At 38.8% G+C, this 22,767-nt stretch overlaps 1 protein-coding gene across 1 annotated transcript in view; it reads right to left on the bottom strand.

Moving 5' to 3' along the window:
• Nucleotides 1-22,767, bottom strand: part of camta1a (calmodulin binding transcription activator 1a) — a 286,670-nt gene that overhangs the window by 250,542 nt on the left and 13,361 nt on the right. Inside the window, exon 3 of the mRNA XM_078254023.1 lies at nucleotides 21,372-21,475. Within this exon, the coding sequence (XP_078110149.1) occupies nucleotides 21,372-21,475 (104 nt within the window). The remainder of the gene's footprint in view (nucleotides 1-21,371; nucleotides 21,476-22,767) is intronic.

The following is a 22,767-nucleotide window of genomic DNA, read 5'->3' as shown; positions in this document are numbered from 1 at the left end:
GCTGGGTAGCAATAAACAATGTTAAAAAGGATGGGCAATGAAACACCCATCTCTTTTACCTTGATAACATTAAGAAGTAGGCTAATACCACAAAGCAGAGCTGACTCACCCTGAGGGTGCACATGTTCATTTCTTAGCAGACTTCAATTATCCCAACTTTTTCCCCTGGTCAGTCTTCCTATGTATATGTTTAGCCTTTGTGATACACCTGCCTGAGGATGAGGGATTAACTTCCACCCCTCTCTCTAAGCTTGGTTTTACTCTAGGTTTAACTGTCCTTCAGGACCAGCCTAGAGCTCAGCTTAACAATGACGCCCAAACCCCCCCATCTCTCTTGTAGTCTCTCTTTTACTCGCCCTCGATTTCCCCATGCCAACCTCAGACCATAAACATATCGCTTGGGGGGATAAGAATCATCAGTCCCTGCAATGCAATGTGTTGTTAAAAATATAGTACTACTGGTGATGAACTAAACAGACAGACAGATAGTATAGACAGACGGACAGATAGATAGATACACATTATAGAACATGCCGGTCCCAATATCTTTGACGAATAGGGGTCATTGTGTTACAGCTGTTTATGCTAATTACTCCCGTTTAAGGAGTTATTACTCCAGGTGTAATTTTCTCACACAGCCAAATAAAAAGAAGCAAGGACACTAATTTCCAGATTCATTATTTCCATCTAACACCTTCTAAGTGTTCATCAGAGCCAAACAACACGGCCTTATTGTAATCGGAGGGTCATTCATGGTGGATTTCATTCTCCCAGATGTATTTATCCTTTCTACTATTAGCACTCTTCCCTCAAGCCTCCAACTCTGTGATGTCATTTTACCTGAGCTGATTGTGAGCAGGGCATCGTGACGGTGATGAGAGAATTGAGGGGCATCTTTTGTACAGCACAGCAAGAGCTGACTTGTGAGAAAATGAAACTACCCGGCCACTGTTGGGTACACAAAGTCCTCTGCAGACAGATGGGACAACAGAGAGAACTAGTTATCTTCCCTACATATTTTCCTTTCTTATGGATGCCAACATATGCTCAATGAGTTTTTTCCTCTCAACAGAGCCCAGACACAGGAGGATCTCACTGCAATTGCTTTTGCCGTATGTGAATACTGACACCAGTAACTGGCAGTAAGACACAGGTTGTACTTCCTTGTACATTCATCTGAATGCACACATTCACAGGTTTTCTGTGACTTACCAACCCTCATTAAACCTGACTAATGAGTTGTACATTTTGTCAAACAAGTTAATTTTAGCTCAGTAAAATTATTCTAAAAGTATGGTCTGCCTGTTTATTTTGGTTTTTAGCTGGAGAAAGGCAGATATATCTAGCTCTATCATTCCCTTCATCAGATTGCTGAACTATTACCAGTCCCCCATGATTACCTGTACCTGTCCTTATCAGCTGAACACTACGTACCCATGTAACCTGCTATTTGCTGGAGCTAGATTTGTGTTTTCTTATGGAGAGGTTTCTGTAGATTTTAACCTTAATCCTATCAGCTAATGTGAAGGCACTGATCCACGCCTGACTTGAAGGTTATCTGTGCATGTTTCACACCCACAGGCATTCATTATTTATATAGCTGCTCCCCCGAGGCACCAGCCACCACAGCAGGTGTAGATGGGAAATCTGCCTCCCAATCTGCCAGCGACATATCCATATCTATACTGCATGGCTCACTGACTTAGGGAGGATGCAGTGTCAGGATTATCATCCGTTCCCTGGAAACTTCATCATCATCGGCACAAGCAGCTGTGGCAGTGGCATCAGGCAGGCGTGTTTGCCTTTTTAAATAAAGGGTTCCCCAACATGCAGCGCCTTAAGGGAACCATTTTTGGAGAACTTGAAAACAAATCTGAATGTAACAATGCTAACACTAACAGCACTCATTAAGGGCAGTCTCGAGGATAGCTACCTACAGGAAGGAAACTGTCCTCCCAAGAAAAACAGCAGAATCACTAGTTTCAGCAAAATTCCCCCCCAAAAAACAACATATAAGTGGCAAAGCCCTCTAGCAGCCATAATTCATCAGGAACAAAAGAGGAAGTAGTGTGATGTTGTTATAGAGCCACAAAGTCCGCAGAGAGAGGAGGTCGGAGCGGAGATGGACTGTAACGCAAGAGATCGCTGTTCATTTTCCTTTTTATACCAAAAGTGTCACCTGGTTCCTGTAACCATTCTAGACCTAAACTCTACAAAATATTCATTATAACCCATAAACCTATACAAACCTTAACCATAGCATTGTCAGATCATAACACGGATACTTTTTTGTAACACTGATTTGTTAACAGTCTGACAAACAATGTTTTATCAACAGTGGCATCAGTCCAGAAAACACTTATGTGTCTTCATTGTCTCACTTAATTAGGAGGACTTGTAGGTAGGAGGGAGTAGGATTTAAAACGATCATTAAAGTAAAAGAAGAAGAAAAAGTAAGCATTGTTGTGAAGGCTCTTAACTCAACATTAATTTGTGGATGTCTTGGACGTCAAACAGCATCATGCTATTTATCTCCAGGAGAGAGGAATAGACAGAGGATTTCAGTGGCAGTGAATGCAATTTATGCTAATAATGCTTGTTTGGTTAATGTCTGATCATTCATTCATCCACACAGCCATGTGGAGTATGATAAATGTAACAGTGACTGGATGCAGCAATTTCACAGCCTTATCCCATAACCCTTTCGATAATTCATTATAATTATACTTTTTATCTGCGACACCCATCACGATATACAACAATGCACAAACATACACATATGAATGTGCTATTGAGTGTAACACTGACCTTTTCAGACCCCCTGGATCTCTGAAGACGTGTGTAAAAAAAACTCACGCCAGGCCTTTAGTGTGCAGGGCTGATTTGATATAAGCGTGACAAGGGTATTTATAGAGCAGCATAGAGCCGCACTCTCCCCTCTTTTCTACACCATGAGCTCATTTCAGCCCAGACACTATTGGCAGCCCTGCTCACTCACTGGAAAAGCCATCATGTCAGCACACTGGCAGCAGATAGCATGTTGTGCTAACAGGTTTGGTAGTCCACTAGCAGGAGCTTGATGTACTTCATTATGCAGTGACAATATACATCCCCTTATTTGATGCCTTATTGCACAGCACCAAGACAATCTGTATTAAAATGTCAGTGTTTTTTGTTTTTTTCGTGATCTAACACAGACATTAGCTTTTCCCACAGTGTGATATCTTAAGCTTCCATCAGCATACTTGTGATTATTGGCTTATATGGTGATGCAATCTTGAGAAACATTGAAGAAGTAATGCAGCAAGTATTGTGTTTATGCAGAATTGGTTTTGGCCACCCTTCCGTTTAAATCACATAATTTCAGACATATCTGTGAAGGCATTATGGTATGAAATATCCAAACTTTTTTAATGGAATTGGGCTCGATTTAGGTGACTGTTCTGTGGATCAATAATTACAGCATGCAAGACATTATTCAAATGCACCACAATATTCAGACATTAGATTAGGTCAGACTGCTATCATGATCTGTAAATGCATAGTGCCAAAACATACAATAAATATTCAAAATCTTTAAATGAGCTACAAAACGTACACTGTACTGTATGTCCAAAAATATATATGAAAAGGATTTGATATCATCCAAATGATGGCAACCTGGTTGGAATGACTAAATAGTTAGAGCCTTATAGTTATCTCACAGTGTGGACATTAGGTATTGGCTGTGGCTCTCTAAAGAATAGAGAATGTTGGTACAGTCATTTATTAAATAGCTTTTCAAAATACATATTTATCTAGCACGCCTGAAGGGGGAAAAAAATGAATAGATAAATAAGCTCAAATTAATATATGTTAAGTGTTGAATTTTAATAATCTAGTAAACAATTAATTCAAAATGAGAAATCTTAGTGAGGACGTAATCTAGGGCCATTTGAGTGCCCTAGACCAGAGATATTCAACAGGGGGTGCAGGACCCCTTGGGGGTCCTCAGAGTTAGTGCAGAGGGGCCGCCAAATTATGTAAAAAAAAGTTTATTTTTTCTAAAATTAAAATATGTCTGAAAATATACTTTAATATGAATCTAACATATTAAAATAAAAAAAGATAAATTGGCCTATTTGTGAAAAAAAAACCATTTAATTTACACATTGAAGATACACTTACATAAGGTAGCCACTATGTAAGCTACACCGTTAAGATTAAGGATTCACTGTGCCTTTCACATGATGTATAAATATATACAAATAAATAATATATTAATATCTATTCATTTTCATTTATCCGGCCCAGTTTAACGTACAACATAATTGTATATAGTATATGGAAGGGGTCCTTGGCCTACAAAACGTTGAAGACCCCTGCCCTGGACCATTATTATTCAGCCACACCCATTCACATGCTGCATGTTTTTTGTAACAAGCATTCAAAAAGCCAAAGACAACAAGAAACCAGTCTTCACATCCCTGGATTTGGCAATAAGGATCAGCACATCATCAGCCACATGGAGATTAAAGTTAATCAAATAAATAAGTTAAAACACCCCCGAGCAGATGTTACCGTAAACATTATGTACAAATACATTATGTATTGCCCGGTGCCCTCGCTGCTAGAACAGAATTCTCCATTAGGTTTCCAGGTGTTCCTTTATAGTACAGCGATACACCGCTTTGATCAGCCTATCACAACAATTCCCTCTTTCATCTTGGGGAATATGATTTGGTTAAAGGGAGATTTTGGATCAAGGTTCACCCGCAGCCTAAGCACGTCCCTTCCTCTTGTTTAGTATTCGTGCTGAGTATGGTAATCTGGTGTTGCTTCACTAAAAGTCATAGGCAACATCAATTTTGAATTAATACAGAGGGCAAATATCCAAGAGGAGGGAGTCGAGCCTGAGCAAAACAGAAGAGTGCAGGAAAAGAAGCAAAGAAATAATACAGGGGGAAATGTAAAATATGAATTTAAACTTGCTGTTGTCCTCTAATTTACATCTCAGATGTATTATTATTTAAGAATTTGAAGCTATTTTTTCCTTTGTTGAAGGCATGTCCAAGGATATTACACAAATTCATCTGAGAGAGTTCTGACAAATGAATGACTGCCGGGATAATTTTAAGTATTACTCATATCATCAAAAGGAATTCAGCATTTAAAAAAAAAAAAAATGTCAGACACTAAAAGAGAATGTAATGTTGTTTTTTTATTATTTAATTACTGATTTGAGATCTAAAGCAAGCTTTCGGTTGTTATACCTGCCGCTAACAGTCTTAGCAAAAATCTATAGTTTTCTCTCGTAAATGAAAGCAATTTTCCCCTGCCGACAACAGTAGTTTAAGCTCTTATTCAAGAGGCTTTGACTGGAGGCCCTGTGGCAATACAGCAGTAAAGAAGTGAGCAGGACAAACATAAATGTACAGTGTAGAAAATCAGTCTAATATAGGACAAACTGCTGTCTGAGATGGTTTCCCTTATCTCCAAGCATAGTGGAATATATTGTGTCTTTCTGAGATGAGGATGTTTAGTTCTGAGATAAGAAAAGGACAATCAAAAGCCAGCAGATAACAGATTTGATTCTGGGTACAAGCTAGTTCAAGTTTTCAAGCAAGAAACTGCACAGGTGTTAATATTAGCTGTAAGGCATTTATGGCAGAGTTGGACCAAAAACATGCACAGTGACTGACCTTGTTTGACTTCTCCAATTGAATGGAGCCTGTGTGAGCATGCTGTTTTTTGATTTTGTTGTGTGTGTGTGTGTGTGTGTGTGTGTGTGTGTGTGTGTGTGTGTGTGTGTGTGTGTGTGTGTGTTGTGTGTGTTGTGTGTGTTGTGTGTAGAAAGGAGATATGAAAAGGTGAACTTCTTTATAGGGTTAATAAAGTTATATTCCCCTCTATTCTTTACTTTCTGTGGAGCACATCAATCTAACTTGGTAGGCCAAACTTGGTCTGGGCGCCACTGACTAAGTACGGTCTAAACTCAAAAGCTAAATAATTTAGCTAGCGAGTCCAGTTGATAAATGTTGGCGGTGCAGGTCAATACATTACAGGCATGTGTGGACCATCTCTTTGGTAGGATTTATTATGCATTGGGGGAGATAAAGGCCATTGATTGTCTTTAACAAGGTCACTATAAGGTCTCTTTCTCCACTGAAAGAGACCTATCTCTTGTGGCAACAACTTTAGGCCATCATTTGGCGATACCATGCAATAAGGTTAATCAAATCTGTTGGAAGAAACTATGAAATGTGTTAAGTCTACCAAGAATACCGAGCAATAATGGGCTGTATTTATATGAAGGGATATCTAACTCTTACATTATTCATGGGTTTGTGGAAAATGCGATGGCAGTGCTAATATAATATTGACCTAACCCCAACACTACATGAATGGCAATAGAGGCACAGCTTAACACACACACACACACACACACACACACACACACACACACACACACACACACACACACACACATTGTGGAAAGTCTTACTGGAACATATCTCTTCCTCTAATGATCAATTCACATACTATAACAGAATACTTGGACACTCAATACAGTAGATTGTCTTCTTAAAGGTCACAGGAGTGACTGGACATAGAGAGAAACAGAGTCGTGTGCACACAAAAAAACACCCTTTATCATCAGACATCAGAGCTGTATACGATGAGATCAAGAAATACTCAGTAAGGAGTTTTCTCTCTTTATTTGCTGTATTATAGAATAAATGGAAATAAAACAGTGCTTAAATGAATCAATGGTTTATCAACCCGTGTTAAAGAAGATGTGTGTGCGACTGACTTTATTGTCACGTAAGCACAATCATCTCTCAAAGACAGCAAAAAAAAAAAGATCAGATTTGCATTTCAAGATATTTGTGCAGTCTTGAGATATTTATAAAGCATCAGAAAAAATTCAGAAGGAAACATAAACAGCATTTACTCCTTAACTCCTCAACTAGCAGAGAAAACTTCCAATTGAATATGACCAATTTGTGGGAAAGAAAAAATATGATGATATTGTGTTTGTATCTAAAACAAATCCATTTAGTATAATACAACAGGCAAGTGGGAATATTCAGGCAATGACCACAAGCTGTGTGCCCATCCATCCCCCCACCGCTACCTTCTTCCTGCAACTGTATTTTGTTTTTTTCTGAGCCTAAATCTTACTGCAAAATAGATACATACAAACATTCTGCATACGAGACATGATTGCTCAAATATACAGTATCTTAGCCTTTTTTATCATTCTAAATTTGCAATTAATATGTATTGTTTTAGTGTGTCCCACATCATTGGTTGCATAAAATATAACCCCAGAGTCACTATGTGAAATGCAAAGAAAACATTATCCAGCATGTCCTAATGAGAAAGTGAACATGCCATGGGAGAAACACAGCCCATCTGAAGCATTAATGTCTCCCGTCCAGAGGATATTTCTAAGCATTTTATTGTCAGATACCATCAAAGCACTTTCACTCCTTTCTACTTATTGTATATAAACATGACTTTGAAAAATATCCTGCAGTGGGAAAACAGCAAAGCCACTGTGGGTGCATGTTGCCTCATCAACAAAGATTTCAAAAGGCAGTGCAGAATTTCAATGGTGCTTCAAGGTTCTGCTAAAGGACAGGCTAGGGGAGTGAAAGAAAGGGGAGGAAAGGACAGGTATTTATGGACTCTCAAAAGACACTGTGTGGAGAGCAAACACTGCTGTCTTTCACCAAAAATCAACACCAACTGGCATGAAGGGGTCAAACAACAATCTCCCATGCATCGGTGCATACAGCCGCAACTATTCTGATTCACAAACTGTCTCCAAAACTGGAGACAGGACATTCAATTATGCCAAAGAAAATGCTACAGTATAAAGAGTAAAGATAAAAAAGATGAAAAAGACAGCTCAAACTAATGTCACTGGACAGAGAACGTACTAAAAGCCACAGCTAAGCACATGGGAATCAGAGTGCTGTGTCAGACACATTGGTGATGTACATTCATTCAAATAAGTTTCAGGTTCAGTGCTTTACAAGCTCTGAAATATAGGGGATTAAACAAGCTGCATATCTTGAGGTACTGCACTGGAAATACTTCACGTAAAAATTATGTCAATGTAATTCTTTAATTAAAAACTATTTCATATCAATTGGACGGTTTTGTCATCTCTTTTTAAAGCTGGTTATGATTCTGTGCCCTTTTGCTCTCAGCGCAAGTAGCAGCAGAAACCATATAATGCAATTTGAACTATTGCTCCTCTTTGTAGTACCTGCTACTGAGTGGCTCACAATAAGCTCTTCTGCAGCAACTCCATAAACATTGCCTGCCAGAGATATTTTATTCAAATAAGTTGCACAGATCACTCACTCAGAAGATATAAAAAATCACTGTAGTTCAGAATACAAATCAAAGTAGAGAGCTGTGCAATAAAATAAACACCACAATCAGCTGTCTCATCATTTCAGTGGCCACTTTCTTCGAAGTTTACTATAATTCATTCTGCAAAACTGTTTTGTCCTCAACTTTTTGTCGCTACAAACATATTCCAGAAATAATTTCTTTGGAGCATTTAAGAGACTTTCGCAAAGACGCTAACTTTTACACATTCAGGTGACATAACAGAAGAAGAGCACAAAGTGGATTTTGTCATTTCTGTTCCACGAATGGAACTAATGGGACTAAAGAAGAAAGAATTTTGTTGAAAAATAACAGAATAAATGACCTATCACTTTAAACTGCCATTAGAAGACAAACCCACTGAGAGCTTCCTTATTCTGTAACTTTATCCCTGCTAAAAAGGTTTTTAAGAACTTGTTCAGTCCTGGATCTGGGACCTGTGGGATAGATTCATTATGTCCTTGTCAGCTTTATTTTTCAAATTCAGCCAGTTTTATTGATGTGTAAACATCTCGTAGAAAAAAGGCACTTCACATAGTGCCCAGATGAACAAAGGGCTCAAGGACATCCAACCAAAAGGACGTCTGAATCCTGCTGGACCATCCTACGAGCTGCCTGAAAGGGCTGCTTTGATAAGAAAAAAAACAATGAATTTATAGGGAATAACCTTTGATACTGTGATTCACTGAAATACAAGCCAAAATGTCAGGATGACCTATGCCGGATTAACGTTACAAAGATATATATATATATATTTTATCCATACCATTGATACAAAAGAGAAACCCTTATAGTCCCCAGGTTTAAATACGAACTTTGTATTTATAGGTCTGCATGTGCAGACACACATATATTAGAAAAGCAGTAATTTGACAACGACATGCAGCAAAGGGCTGCAGGCCGGAACCGAACATGCAACTGAACGACAGAACAACAGAAAATGACAGCCCGGCTGTGCATGTTCCTTGTCTGCAAATTTTATAAATGCTTTAACACATGCAGGAGAGCTAAAAATAAAAAATATATAAGATGGATAGTGTGTCCATTAAACACAGGTTTTTCCAAAACTGGGAAGAGCTGCAACTATGAGCTTAAAAGTCTTGTTGGTTTGGCAAAAAAAAAAAAAGATTGTTAAAGACATTAAAGGATGGATAAATGCAAAATGTCTGTCCCTGCTGCTTACAAACAAGGTCAATGATAGCCCTAGTTCTAGTTCCCCGCCTTTGACAATGAGAGAGGGTTTAATCAGATGAAGGCCTAATGCAGCAGGGCTATAGAGGCGCTGCCATGCCTGGAGCTGTCCATCAGATAGAAAAGGGCATGATGGGCTGGGATCCAAACAGGCCCACAGAGAATCCCAGCCTGCTGTTGTTGCTGGCTCCTCATTCTCAAGGACCTTTAGAGATCAAAGACCAACACACAACAAGAGAGACGAAGATAGAGAGAGATGGACCGAAGAAAGTGAGCGGGGTAAGCAGGAAGGATGCCATGAATCAGAAGAACCCATGTGGCCTTCAATGATAACCCAAACACCAGGCCTCCCACTGAGTCCAAAGAACAGTCAAAGGGATTTCCTGGAGAACGTCTGTGAAGCATTCACTCTGAGTCAGGTCAGCCTCCTCCATCCGGTGCCAGATGTAGTATCTTCCGACCTCAACTCCATCCTAACCTGTTATAGTGTGGAAATGATGTGCTCCTTTGATACTCTTTAAAAAAAAAAGAGTATCCCTCTGAGGAATCGTTGAAGTAGCCGCTCTCCCTGTTTTCACTCTCTCAACAAAAATAAAAAGATACATGGTGTTCTTCTGCCGGCCAGCACTGTTGTTTAACCTTGGTGAAATACAAAATGGGACAAGCAGCAGAGCCAAACAAATACTGAGCTGCATGAAGCATTACGAAACAACTTAGAACATCTAAAAATGGACAACAGAAACATAACCGAATGGGAAGGCATCCCGAATATAAACACAGCCCAAGCTCAGCCCAGTTAAGACACAATTATATTGAAGATTTCCAAAAGGAGTTCAACCGAGATGGTGTTTTTTAAGATGGATGTAGTCCATCAGAACTATCCACAGGGGATGTGATGAGCGTATGTATATGTATATATGTAACTGGTTAGTAACCACAGGGGATGGACAAAATACTAGGGACATCATACAATACAAGCCATTTTATCCTTAAAATGAAGGCTTATTTCCTTGGGTTTCATGAAAGGCGCTATATAAATGAAAGTTATTATTATTATTATTATTATTATTATTATTATTATTATTATAAAGATTTTCAGATGTGTTGATTCAAATCTTACAATAAAGACTGTTGGGATTTTACTACAATTAAACTACATTAAACTATTTATTTGAAATAATAGTCTGCTAATTTTCTTTAAAAATGCTGTCACACTGCTCATACACATTTCTTTTCTTAACGTCTCAGGGTTCAACAATGAGGGTTGCCCGAGGTCGGGGCAAGTAAATACAACAACCCACTTGCCAGTTTGGGCCAAAAAAAATTAAATAAAATTCAATAATTTTATTTAATAATAATAATAATAATGATGATAATAATAATGATAAATGACGTTATCGTTCTCCTGCCCCCACCCGCCCCTTACCCACATTGGACAATGCTTGTTGAATGATTTTGATTTGAATGCGCCGTTGGCCAATCAAGAATTGAGTTGGTGCTAGTGACGCGTGACTGCCGGCTGTCTTTAAGAAGAAGAATAAGTAGATGACGGCTGTGTACGAGCTAAAGTGAAAGAGAGTGTTTCAAGCGTCCTGGAAGAAGAAGTTTTCTTGGGTGGAAGTGGAGGATGTCGATGAAACAACTACAATGTTTTGCAAAGTTTGCTGCAAGTTCAAGTCCAAGGCAATACAAAAGAAATTGTATGTGGCCAGTAAAAATTGACTACAGGCAAGTAGAAGGTTTATTTTTCACTTACCTGACTGGGAGAGTGAAACAAAACCATAGCATTAAGCACTGTATGAGGTCAATAATTAGCTATTTCTGCCATATCACTTAAGCTCAGAACTTCAACACCAGAGACCAGGGTTTGCATCCTGAGTCCCAGCTAAATTTTTTTCAAAAATGAATGTGGACACACGTCACACGTCAGGTTATAGGAAGGGATGAATTCAGCTGGATAGTCAGCCAACACACAACTATTCCCACACTGTGCCATCTATTGTGTCTATGTCCCTTAACATTGTCTGTATTGTTGCCTCATTACAGTCTGGTGTAGGGGTATAACACTTTATTACCTACAAAGGTTACTTTATCTGAGATACACTGCAGAGCATCAAAGTGCGTCTTGCTCTTCTCTCACATTGTTTTTTAAGATGTGACGTCAACCTGAAAAACTTACTGTACGGGCGGCTGTCCCAAAGCATTAAGCACACTCGGTGAACAATATAGCACTGGTCATGAACAAGACGCTAGCCAAAGTAATATGCATAATTCAGAATAGAGTAATTTTATAGCTTACCAGTTGCAGCAGCTGCCTTCTTCTATGCAGCAATCTCTTGACACCCTTCTGACAGACTGTTAAACCATTTGATTCCACAGGGTACAAAGGACAAGAGTAAAGCTGGCATTCATTTTGTTGGCAATCTCTTTCTATGCATCTTTTTTGTCTTCTCTTGTCAATGTGGTACTAAATGTCCCTTTTATTATATGTTTTCTCTGATGTACCTCCTCTGTGAGCAGCATAATTTCCTCCAAGCTCCAATTTGGTTTTCTTTTTGTTTCCATTCTATTTGTTTCATTTCTTCTCTATTTAAATGGTTAGAGGCAGCTTGTTGTTAATTTCATATCTGTTCATTGCTGCGGGAGATAAAAAAGAATATACATATACATATATATGTATATATATATATATATATATATATATATTATTTTATACAATAAAGGCTTGTTCTGAAGATCATATTATCTGAAAAATGTAGGAACATACTGTATTTTAAGAATGAACAAAGTTATGAGCGCAGCAGGCATAGGCTAAACAGCTCTTCTAAATCCCAAAAAGAAGATAAGATACTTCCCTTGATTAAGAAAATGTATATACACGAATGCCACTGAAGCACCATCCCAAATTAGTGAAAGTCAAAGAACATTGTCCCCTCAAAATCATCATGGACACGCTCTCCACGTGCTGCAGCGCTCAGACATGTTCAATAGCTCCAGCGCCAGTGGAAAAAACATACTATATTGTATACAAAGACTCAAAACATATCAGCTTGCAAATATGCTCTTAAAAGTTCCAAGAGGCAACTTAGATTACAGAGTGGATCATGGAAGTAAATATGATAATATGGCCCACTGCCAACAGAGGTATTCACTCATACGAACATCTACTGTATAAGGAACAATATAACAGTTTATTGAAGCAGAGGCGCACACATCAAATCCAGAACTCATTTTCCTTTATCTAGTAAATAAAGTTAAACTCCATTAGAAAAGGGTTCCGCACAGAAAAATCCTGACCCAGCAATTCACAGGAAAAGGTAGAAATCTTTCCGTCTACACCTGAATAGCTTTGCAGCTCAGTGAACACATGAGGGAAAAGGGAACGAGACAGAAGATAAGAGTAAAGGAGGGTGACCAGAGGAAGAGAGAGCTGGAAAGAAATCAAAGACACAAGCTGGGTTCAATTTAGAGGCTTCCCACAGGAGACAGAATGACCTGTATCTGCTACAATAGAGGTCATGCAATTTTGAGTGGATACCCCTGTCTTCAGAGGATGCTGAGGACCCCTGCCTTGATGTGCACATCCAGAGGAAAAAGCAAAGGGTCCCTGTAGCATGCAGGACCCCTTCAATGACCTGACTGGTGGGTTCCTATTACAACTTCCTGACTACACCAAAGCCTCGCAATTGACACTTAACAGCAAGCTACAACACTAGCAATCAGTGAAGCTATCAAGCTCACAGGAAGTTACTATGAAGTCAGTCATCCAAAGAAACTATACCAATTCCTTATCATTCTGTCTTCTACTTTCCGCGGCCAAATGATGATAAAAAAAAAAGCACCATGAAATATATATATAGTAAACTGTAATTGAGTGGAAACTACACTAAGAAGAAAATATGATCACTCCACACAGACTCAACACATAGACATAAATCTGGGGTGTTCCTATTAAAAACATTTTAAAAAGAAAGTGAAAAGTTGTCACTGCAAAACTGTGTCTGAATAACTTTGCTTTGTGAGCAGCCAGAATAAATTGTGCAGGCATTTTGCCATCTAAATCTCAACTGAGTAGTTCAATGAAGAGCAGCTGATATGAATAAAATCTGAACCTTGGTTAAGAAAGATCCCCACGGGATACCCTGCTCATACTCTATTCATTGACTCGTTCTCAGTACCTGTTACTGAAGAAACATTGGGTGCATCTAACCCAGAATATAAAAAAGAAAAGCAACAACAACAACAACAAATAGACAAACAGCTATAAAAACAAACAAACAAACAAACAAATAGATGGACAAACATGACCTTTAATTTCCACTGATTGCCCTAGAGGAGCTAATGAACATTTCTGTAAACATTTGCAATTGGTGGGAGTCATTTTAATTACTCCACACAGAGAAAGTCATGCATGGCAAGGAGCTCAAATGAAGATAAACATTTAATCAAGCATGACCTTGTGTTCGATTAGGTGAATTCTCCGAGCACTGACGTCCACAAAAACAACACTGGCAGTTCAGGTCTGAGGCGTATTGACAAAAATGTATCAGAACTGGCAATCCCTGGCAATTTGACCAAGGTAGCCTAATACGAGTCCTGAGAATCCATAGGAGAAAGCTTTTATCCAGACAGTGTTTTAATGAGGTCAGGATATCCCAAAACGAATGCTCCAGCTTTAGCAGCAGGAGTTTAAAGCCAAAGTCTTAGGCCTGCAGTACAAGCCACACAAAATCTAATTTGTTTTGTTTGTAAAAGATGAGCTGGTGTTGAATATAGTGCTATGAATAAATGCAGGCATAGGCTACTTACTACAACTTGAGGTCTGTCTATCTTATAGCACACACACCAACTGGAGGAGGTTGTACAGAGTTTCCTGCAGTGTTTTGTTGTGGAGGTGCCCCGCCTTGCCTTAAAAAAAAAAAGTGTGCCTCAGCTAATGCTAGAATAAATTATTATATTTTCATGAAATGTAATATTAGGCTTACTATGCTTAATGGAAACTGAGCAGCAGAGGCCATGTATTTAATGAGTGAGGCAATTGTTTAGACTGTCATCTAGTTACTACATTTATAACAGGATTAGTTGTGTCAGGATCTGTCTGATTCAGCTTAGCATCGTAGAATTGCTTTGCAGTAATTCATCCGAGTTTAGCTTAAGGTTCCTATTAACCAGCTGGACTTGTATCATCAGTGGGTGTGATCAGACTGGCGGCAGCGCTTACTACCTCCGCTAACCAATTTCCTGGGCTAAACTCTGTTGCGAGTCACAGTTGGAACAAGAAGTAAGCTGGAGATACGTGGCCCAAAAGACTTGCATGTAAAGAACGCAAAGTCACATAACATGTTGGGCCATTTGTAGATGACGTTTGCAGATGACTGTGTAACAGGGGATGAACATGCACAAAAAAGAAATCAACAAAGTGAAGCTTTGTTTTGGTAACAAACCTGCCACACTATTTTAACAGCAGTATATACCGGTCACTCATATGAATCAGTCCTTACATTCAACACTGCATCCTGGAACAACTTCCTCACAGAGAAAAGCAACAAACAAAAAAGTCACACGAATCATCAAGCATGCAACCAAAATCAACAGCACCACTCAAACCAAACTCTCAGACCTTTACAGTCAGGCAGTAAAAAAGAAAGGCAGACCTCATTACTACAAACCATTCACATCCCCTTCAACAATCCTTAGCTACTCCCATCAGGCAGACGCTTCAGAGCACCTCTGGCCAAAAAAAAGACCCTACAAGAACTCTTTCATTCCTACTGCAATATCCATTTTAAACAAGACCGTTACATCTTTTTGAAGCAGTTTGCACACTTGCTATATTTATTTATCGAATTGTTGTTGTAGATGTTTGCTTTTAATGCAATTTTATGTGAGTATTTAATGGGTGTATGTTTTTTTATGTGGTCTGTGAGCCCCTAACCGAAGACAATTTTCTATAATTATGTGCTACACAATAGCTTTTTGAATCTTTATAATCTTGGACATTTTATTTAGTTTTAGTGTATACCGCTGTACTGAGAAAAGCAGAAACCTGGATGGTTGTTAGGCTACATGTTCATTACATTCAAACAGCCTAGAGATACCATGGTGAATTGGAATTTCAATAGTCAAGAATTACCTTTTCATTGGGAAAAATCTCCATGTTATCCTTTCATAATTTAAATTTAAATATTTTAGTTAAACATGACAAAAAAAAAAAAGAGTCATTACTGTTTTCAAAGGACTGATAACTGAACAAAAGAATATTCATCCTCCTCCCCCCGCCATATGTATTCAAGAGTGCATTGTTCACACACAAGGATCCAAGATAACACAGAGGCATGGGGCGGGTTAACACAAATTATGTTTTAGTCAGAGATAAGGAGTGAATGATTGCACCACACTGCATCCAATTGTGCTTGTCATTATAGCACCTATCTTATAGTGTTACTGACAGTCTATCAGGTTTATCCGATCTCGCCTTTTAATTTCATTTGTTGTGGTTTTTCATCACTGCTTCCCTGCTTGTTACACGCACTGCCCGGTGAGTCCACTAAGTGTTTCTACTGCTCTGTCCTGAGCGGCGGCATATTGCATGTAGGCATCATGCTGTGCTGCTGCTGGCAGTGGCGTGAGGCAGAGAGGATTATTCCTGACGACAGGGGCATTAAATGTGTAGCAGGCCGGTGGAGGCCTGAGCTGGTGCTCTCTTGTCTGTGTTTGGTTCAGCACTAGTTCAGAAGCAGTCCCCTCTAGGATGAGTGGGAGCTCACAGTACTCAGAGAGTTGTGCCATTCATTAAAGATTGAGGGTGTCACGCCAGCTTAGGCCTAGTGTCCTCCCTCAACCAAGGCTTCATGCTGTGCTCCTCCTCTGGTTCTTAAGACTGAGTGACTATTGCCACTTCTCCAAAATTTTCTCTGTTTGTCAATGCGTTTATAATGTCACACATTTGAGTCACTTGTTAAAAGTCGGCAAGGTTCATGTCTGCAAGGGGGCTAACACTGAAGCGTCTAATCCAGCGTGTTTCGGCAGAGAAAATGTTGCTCGCGCTTGTCCTCAGGACTCCAGTAGCAAGTCATAAATACTGTCATTCAAACTCTATGCCCATAAGAACTGCTACAGAAATACATAGCTAAGGGGCAAACTCAAACTGAATAGCAGAAATGTCGAGCTTAAATAAAATCAGCTCCTTTCTTTGACTGGTAGTGTCCCAGCGGATAATACACTTCCTTTGAATCCTATAGTAACACACATCCTGAATCAGAGCTCTAACGTCAACCAAAGAGCAAGTCCATCTTTAAAATAGCACTGGTAAAATTGCAATTCTCCAGCACATTTCAAGTCCTGCAACCTTCATGTCAGCGTAACCAAACATCAGGCTGACTCTGTTTGATCTTGAAAGGGATATAAGCCTAAAGCCGTTCCTGTGGGAGATGTCCTTCTTTAAAAAGATTCTAATCTCAACCGAAATGTCTAGCAAAATAGAGGTCACCGTGCCAGAGCACCGAGCAGACAATAGCACTTGGGTGCAGACCTGAGAGGAATTCTGCAAAGGATTTGTTGCTATGTGTCTCACCTGAGACATGGTGGACATCAATGGCTGAAAGAGCAGTGACACAAACAAGGTAAATATAGACTTATTGAAAGTAATTCTTTTTTACAACTCACCAACTATAAAGTGGGCTTGTACCATTTTAACAGATGAGAAATCACAGAAATGTCAGATAATTACCACAACTTTCTGATCATGACCTCCTTTTGTCTTTCTTTTAATAATATCTTTAATAATTGTTTCTCTGTAAATCCTCAAGCACTGCCAGGTACTTCTTTCCCATTGATCATTTGAAGGCTGATGGCATATCTGTACCTTGCACGCTGCTCATGATTCAATGACGAGAGTACCATTCAACCCTCTAAACTCCCATCCCCTCCCCTGAATTTTGATTCGATTGGTTTATCTAATTTTCCAGTAAATGCTTGAAATGTATTCCTGCACACCTTCTTCTCATGAAACTACACAGGGGAATCACGAGAATGAGATAGAAATGAATAGTTCTGCATTAGCTTCACTTCACCTCACCGGCAACACCACAGCTCCCACTCAGTCTCCTTCTAGATTAAAGTTTCCAAGCAGCAAGTTGTATCCTCAATCATTTCCACCAAAAGTAAACTGAAACCAAATTATCCCAGATTTGAACAAGGTGCAAATAATGTAAAACTGTAAAAAGTGGGTGGTAGGGGAAAGGAACAATAGACACGTTAGGATTATTCCTTCATGCAGTATGTGCGACTTTCAAAGGGTTTTGCAGTCATGTCAGGAATACAAATAATGCCTTTGTGGAGGTCCAGCGGGATATGTGAATGTGCAAAAATAAAGGCTAGATACATGATAGCCTGGCTACAATTAAGAGAGATAATTGTGGGTGTTAAATTATTTACTATAAAGCCAAACAAACATTATTTTGTGAGTGTCCTCTCCAAAACAGTTCAAGTTGTAGTTATAGAGGTGTCATCCGTGTTTATGTTTTTTTTGTTGCTTTTTTAGCAAGCAGTTTCTAGCCCATATTTACCATGGAACAATATTTAATATTGTAATGCAACAGAAACCTATTACTGGCTAATAACCACCTAATGTTAGCTATTTTGCAAATATAAAAAAGGACCTCTGCTGGATGGATGTCTCCAGGAGAGTCCATGTTATATTACCTGAAAGCCCATACCAACAACAATAGTTTTCTAACATAAAGCAGCCAAACTGTATGGGCAAAATGTATAATATCAAAGGGATATTAGCAGCTCTAACCTATCAGACTACTGAGATCCCTTAAATGTAAAAAAGTGGTAAATTTGTGCATTAAGCAGGCTGAGCTCATGCGAGGCTGCTACTGTAAAATATGCACAGAATTGATGAGGTGTCACTTTCACCAAAGTTAAGTTCCCACTACAAGACTTTCAAAGTCGCCAGTTTGCTGTACGATTCACACTACACAACTTTCTGTTTTGTTTTCACACTACCTGACTGACCGGCGACAGAGGCTGACACACCGCTAGATCTTTCACCAGGAGGAATCCCCGAGTCTAGTCTCCAAGTACATTTTTATCACAAAAAACCACACGTGAGAAGTGACACGGGACATAATACCATACACTAGACAGGGTTTTTGGTTGTTTGCCAGAAACAAGCAATCCAAATTGTTGGTGGATGACTTGCAGCGATAAAACAAAGAAGAAAAAGAAAGATCAGACAGAGTGCTTTTAGGGGGTGTTGTCATTGGCACACATGTTCACAAAATAGCCTGTTTCCATACATCTTTACTTTTTCTTTTTTTTATATAGCCTGTTTTCCTTATCAGCAACGACTTTGGTCCATGTTTGAGGCTTTTGTTGAAATACTGCAAAAACCAGGGTTTAAAGTCCTGTAGAGGGCACAACTGAACTGATCCCTCCCTCCCTTCCTGCCTGTCTGCTACCAATGAGACACAAACACTCTGATTTGCATGGTCTGCACAAAAAAAAAAAAAACATCCTTGATTTTAGAAAAGGTTGCCTTACTCTCTTCAACCCTGACAAACACTATTGGCATGCATACCAAAACACCACTGGAACCATTTTTTTTTTGCACAGCAGAATCTGCTGCCCAGTAACACAACATGGTGCTATTCCTGAAATATGTCTGTTATGATTAAATTTGGTAATAAATGACAAGACATGCTAACAACAGTAGCCGGCAGCATTTATTCCCAGCAAATGCTTAGACTTACATTTTGAGATCAATTTCAAAGCCATGTTAATTAATTTAGACTGCTAGCAGCACAATGCAGGTCAGACAGGGCAAACAAGTTACAACATCAGCCAATTAGAAACACACAAGCGTTATACATTTTTTTCATAACTAGGGCAGGGCTTGTGGGCAAAGATATGACAGATGGAGACTGCAATTGATGTACGGTATAAGAAGATAAGTGTACTTGCTGTAGTAATCACCACTGAAATTGTGTCTCCTTCTACACATCCACATTTGAACCACAGACGAATAAATTCCTTTATCATCATACACAGTGTAAAATAATATTTAACTGTGTTTCAATGACATATTGTCTTTTTGAAAATCCTGTTCCTTAGAAACAAGCGTGTCTGGTGCCTTATCATCTGGTTGTTTTTCAGTCAATTAACTTCCATCACTGCAGATGACTATATTAATATGGTCACAATGTGTTAATCAAAAGCATGGATGGTTGATTTTTGCATATTGGTTTTAAGATTTGTCATGGTGTGTATTTAGGGCTAATTACTACCAATCATTCTTAGAAAAGAACAACCAGTTCCTCATCTATCAGTAGTGGAAACAAAAGAGATAAACTCATCAACCTGTCCCCTGAGAAAAAGAGCAGGCTGGCAAATGAGCTCTGAGGCAAATGAAGCAAAATACAGTAAGTCCCTGTTAGGGGAAATCCAGTGTACAACATGTTAAGACTTGAATATTCATTGGTCCAAGCAGTCATATAATGCAAGAGCAAATCAGTTAGTATGTGTGTATGGATCATAAAGATTGTTTTGGGCTGGTTTCCAATGTTTTTGTGCATTTAGAAAAGTATGACACAAAATACCAAATACCAGATGTGTCTACCACATGCCTACAATAGACTAAGATTTAGGGTTAAGTAACTAATTCTGCAGTTCACTTTTCCAGAGGACTCCTCATTTCTATATAAAACATATTTTTGAACATGTGTAACTACTCAAACATCAAACAAGGCCAAATGTGTTTTAAGTAAATGAGTGAAGTGCTAAAACATTAATTCAAAATGTCCTTTAGGCCTTTAGAAAAAGAAAAAGAAAACCATAGCAAAGGGTATCTGTGACAGCTTCTTACAAAAGCAAAGCGTTTTCTTATTTGAGTTTCAAAAGAGAAAATGTAAAGAGGTGCATTATGTTCCCTAATGTGATGCAAATATGAAATGTGAGACACCTTGAGCTTTCACCATCACCAAAGTTAAACAATGTTTAAGTTTACATCTACAGCCCCTCAAAATGATTGCTAAATACAACAGCAGTGACGTTTTGTGAATAAGACTCAACTTGCAATTGACTTTAACCTTCGATTTATGCCGAACAGGGTTTCCTTGCAGAGTGAGCATTGGCAAATCCATCTTGCATAAAGCGCAAGATGAGATAGATATTTTACAACTGTCTCGGTTTAAATGTGAAGACAGTGGGAGAGAGGTTTAAGTTTATTTTGTGTTTTTGTTTTCTTATATTCGACGAGAGGAACATATGTATTGATTAAAGGTCAAGCTATCCACGCAAAGCCCAGTGGCAATGAATTGTCTGTGTTAGGGGAAAAAAGGGTGATGCAGCTAAAGATTCTTTAAAACCATTTCACATAAATTATTGCAAAAGTAATGCGCTCAGAAATGTCTTGTAAAAACCTTTCGTACAGTTAAAACAATCACGCTGAATCGTCCAACTGCCGTAATCTGAAGAGGAAATACCAGAGAATTAACTGAACCTAATATATCTAAATACATGAAATATGTCACATGGTAACAGGTTCACTGTTATTATGTGACATATTTAAATACCGTATGTAACCTATGCGCGCAGTTGAGAGAAAGTTATCATCTTCCATAGTGATATTTTGAAGGATGGAGGCACCTAATGGAAAGGTGTTATGTTCACATGGCTTACAACTCGGTCTGAAAAAGGCCTGAAAGAACAACGTGTCAGATGGAAAGGTACCTTTGTAAACGGGTGGATTGAGCAGAGAGTGCTATGATAAGGAGCAGTGGCCTTACCTCATTAGTGTTCCACCGGTGTCTCTCCTTTGGCAGCGAGGTGCATTTTGGTAGACATTCAAGCAGCTTCTTGGGCAGGTATATTTTCAAATGTCCATGTTCATCTAGAACAAGAGCAAGACAAAACAGAATACTTAGCACAGGCTTCATACCTTTAGGACTTGCTCATATCCCTCTTTATCAGTCTCTCTGCAGCAAAACGCTGACTGTAAAATAACTATCCCCAAATGAATTAGGAAATTCATTTAAGAAGAGAGTATTGCATACATTTTATTTTGTGCTCAGCTAAATTATTTTACTGTGAAATGCATTCTATCAGGGGAGTTCACCAGAGATTTTTCACTGTCAACTTGTAAAGGCTGCGTCTATTCATTATTTAGACACAATAAACACCCTTGAGTGATTTTAAAGTGTATGGGGATTTAGTATGGGAATCTGTGTGCTGCATGCCAGAATGTGGCATATTATTCAGAGAAATAATTACAATTACCAGGCCCAATGCTTACATCATAATGGATGTCGTTCAATCTATAATTTACGTTTCACAACCAGTTATAAAACAGTAAGGTTTAAAGAGGCCCTCATGCATGGATGCAATCTCATTCCATTGCTGTATTCCTCCTTAAATATGCAGATGGCTTCAATTTGAACAAATTATATTTCTTTGAGGAGACAAAATCATGTTGAATTTATAATATGAAAAAAAATCCAATTACAGTCTTGGTTTTTTTTTTTTATCAGAACATGAGTAAAGGGTTATGTGGAAATCGTTTTAGTAAATTAGGATATTCTAAGCAAGGCTATTATCATGAGGAGTTTAAATGCAAAAAAGATAAACAGAAGCTGAAGACAATTCTACATTACTAGTCAAAAATGAAGTAAAACAAGACTGTAACACTTCATATCTTGGATGCAGATTTACTTATTCTAGGTAATGTTCAAGCATGTGCAAATGACGTCAGGAAGTCCACTTTTGCATTCGCTCATTTCTGTTGGGGGACTCGTCCACCCTGAAAGACACAATTCCCTCTATCTATACTGAAAGGGTCCAGACCATTGTCATGTTGGGTAGGCGACTGCTCGTCTGACAATGGAAGTCAGCTCACACACTATCAATCACAGACTGGCATAATCTGCTTGCTAGGGTGGCGGCATATGAACAGGTATCCTTCTCTCTGATAGAATAGTATTATTTGAAATGGGAAAGATTTCTTTACTAAGTTTGTACATTAATGGCTCTTAAAGACAAACTCATGGCTTAGCACCCTTCAATGCGCACACACACACACACACACACACACGCACGCACACACGAACACACACACACACACACACACACACACACACACACCCATGCATTTGCTCACCTTCTCCCAATTACAGCACTACATCTTCT

Source organism: Sander vitreus, chromosome 7 (genome assembly GCF_031162955.1).
Source record: "Sander vitreus isolate 19-12246 chromosome 7, sanVit1, whole genome shotgun sequence".
Taxonomy (NCBI): domain Eukaryota; kingdom Metazoa; phylum Chordata; class Actinopteri; order Perciformes; family Percidae; genus Sander; species Sander vitreus.
This window is presented reverse-complemented; position numbering and strand designations above follow the sequence as displayed.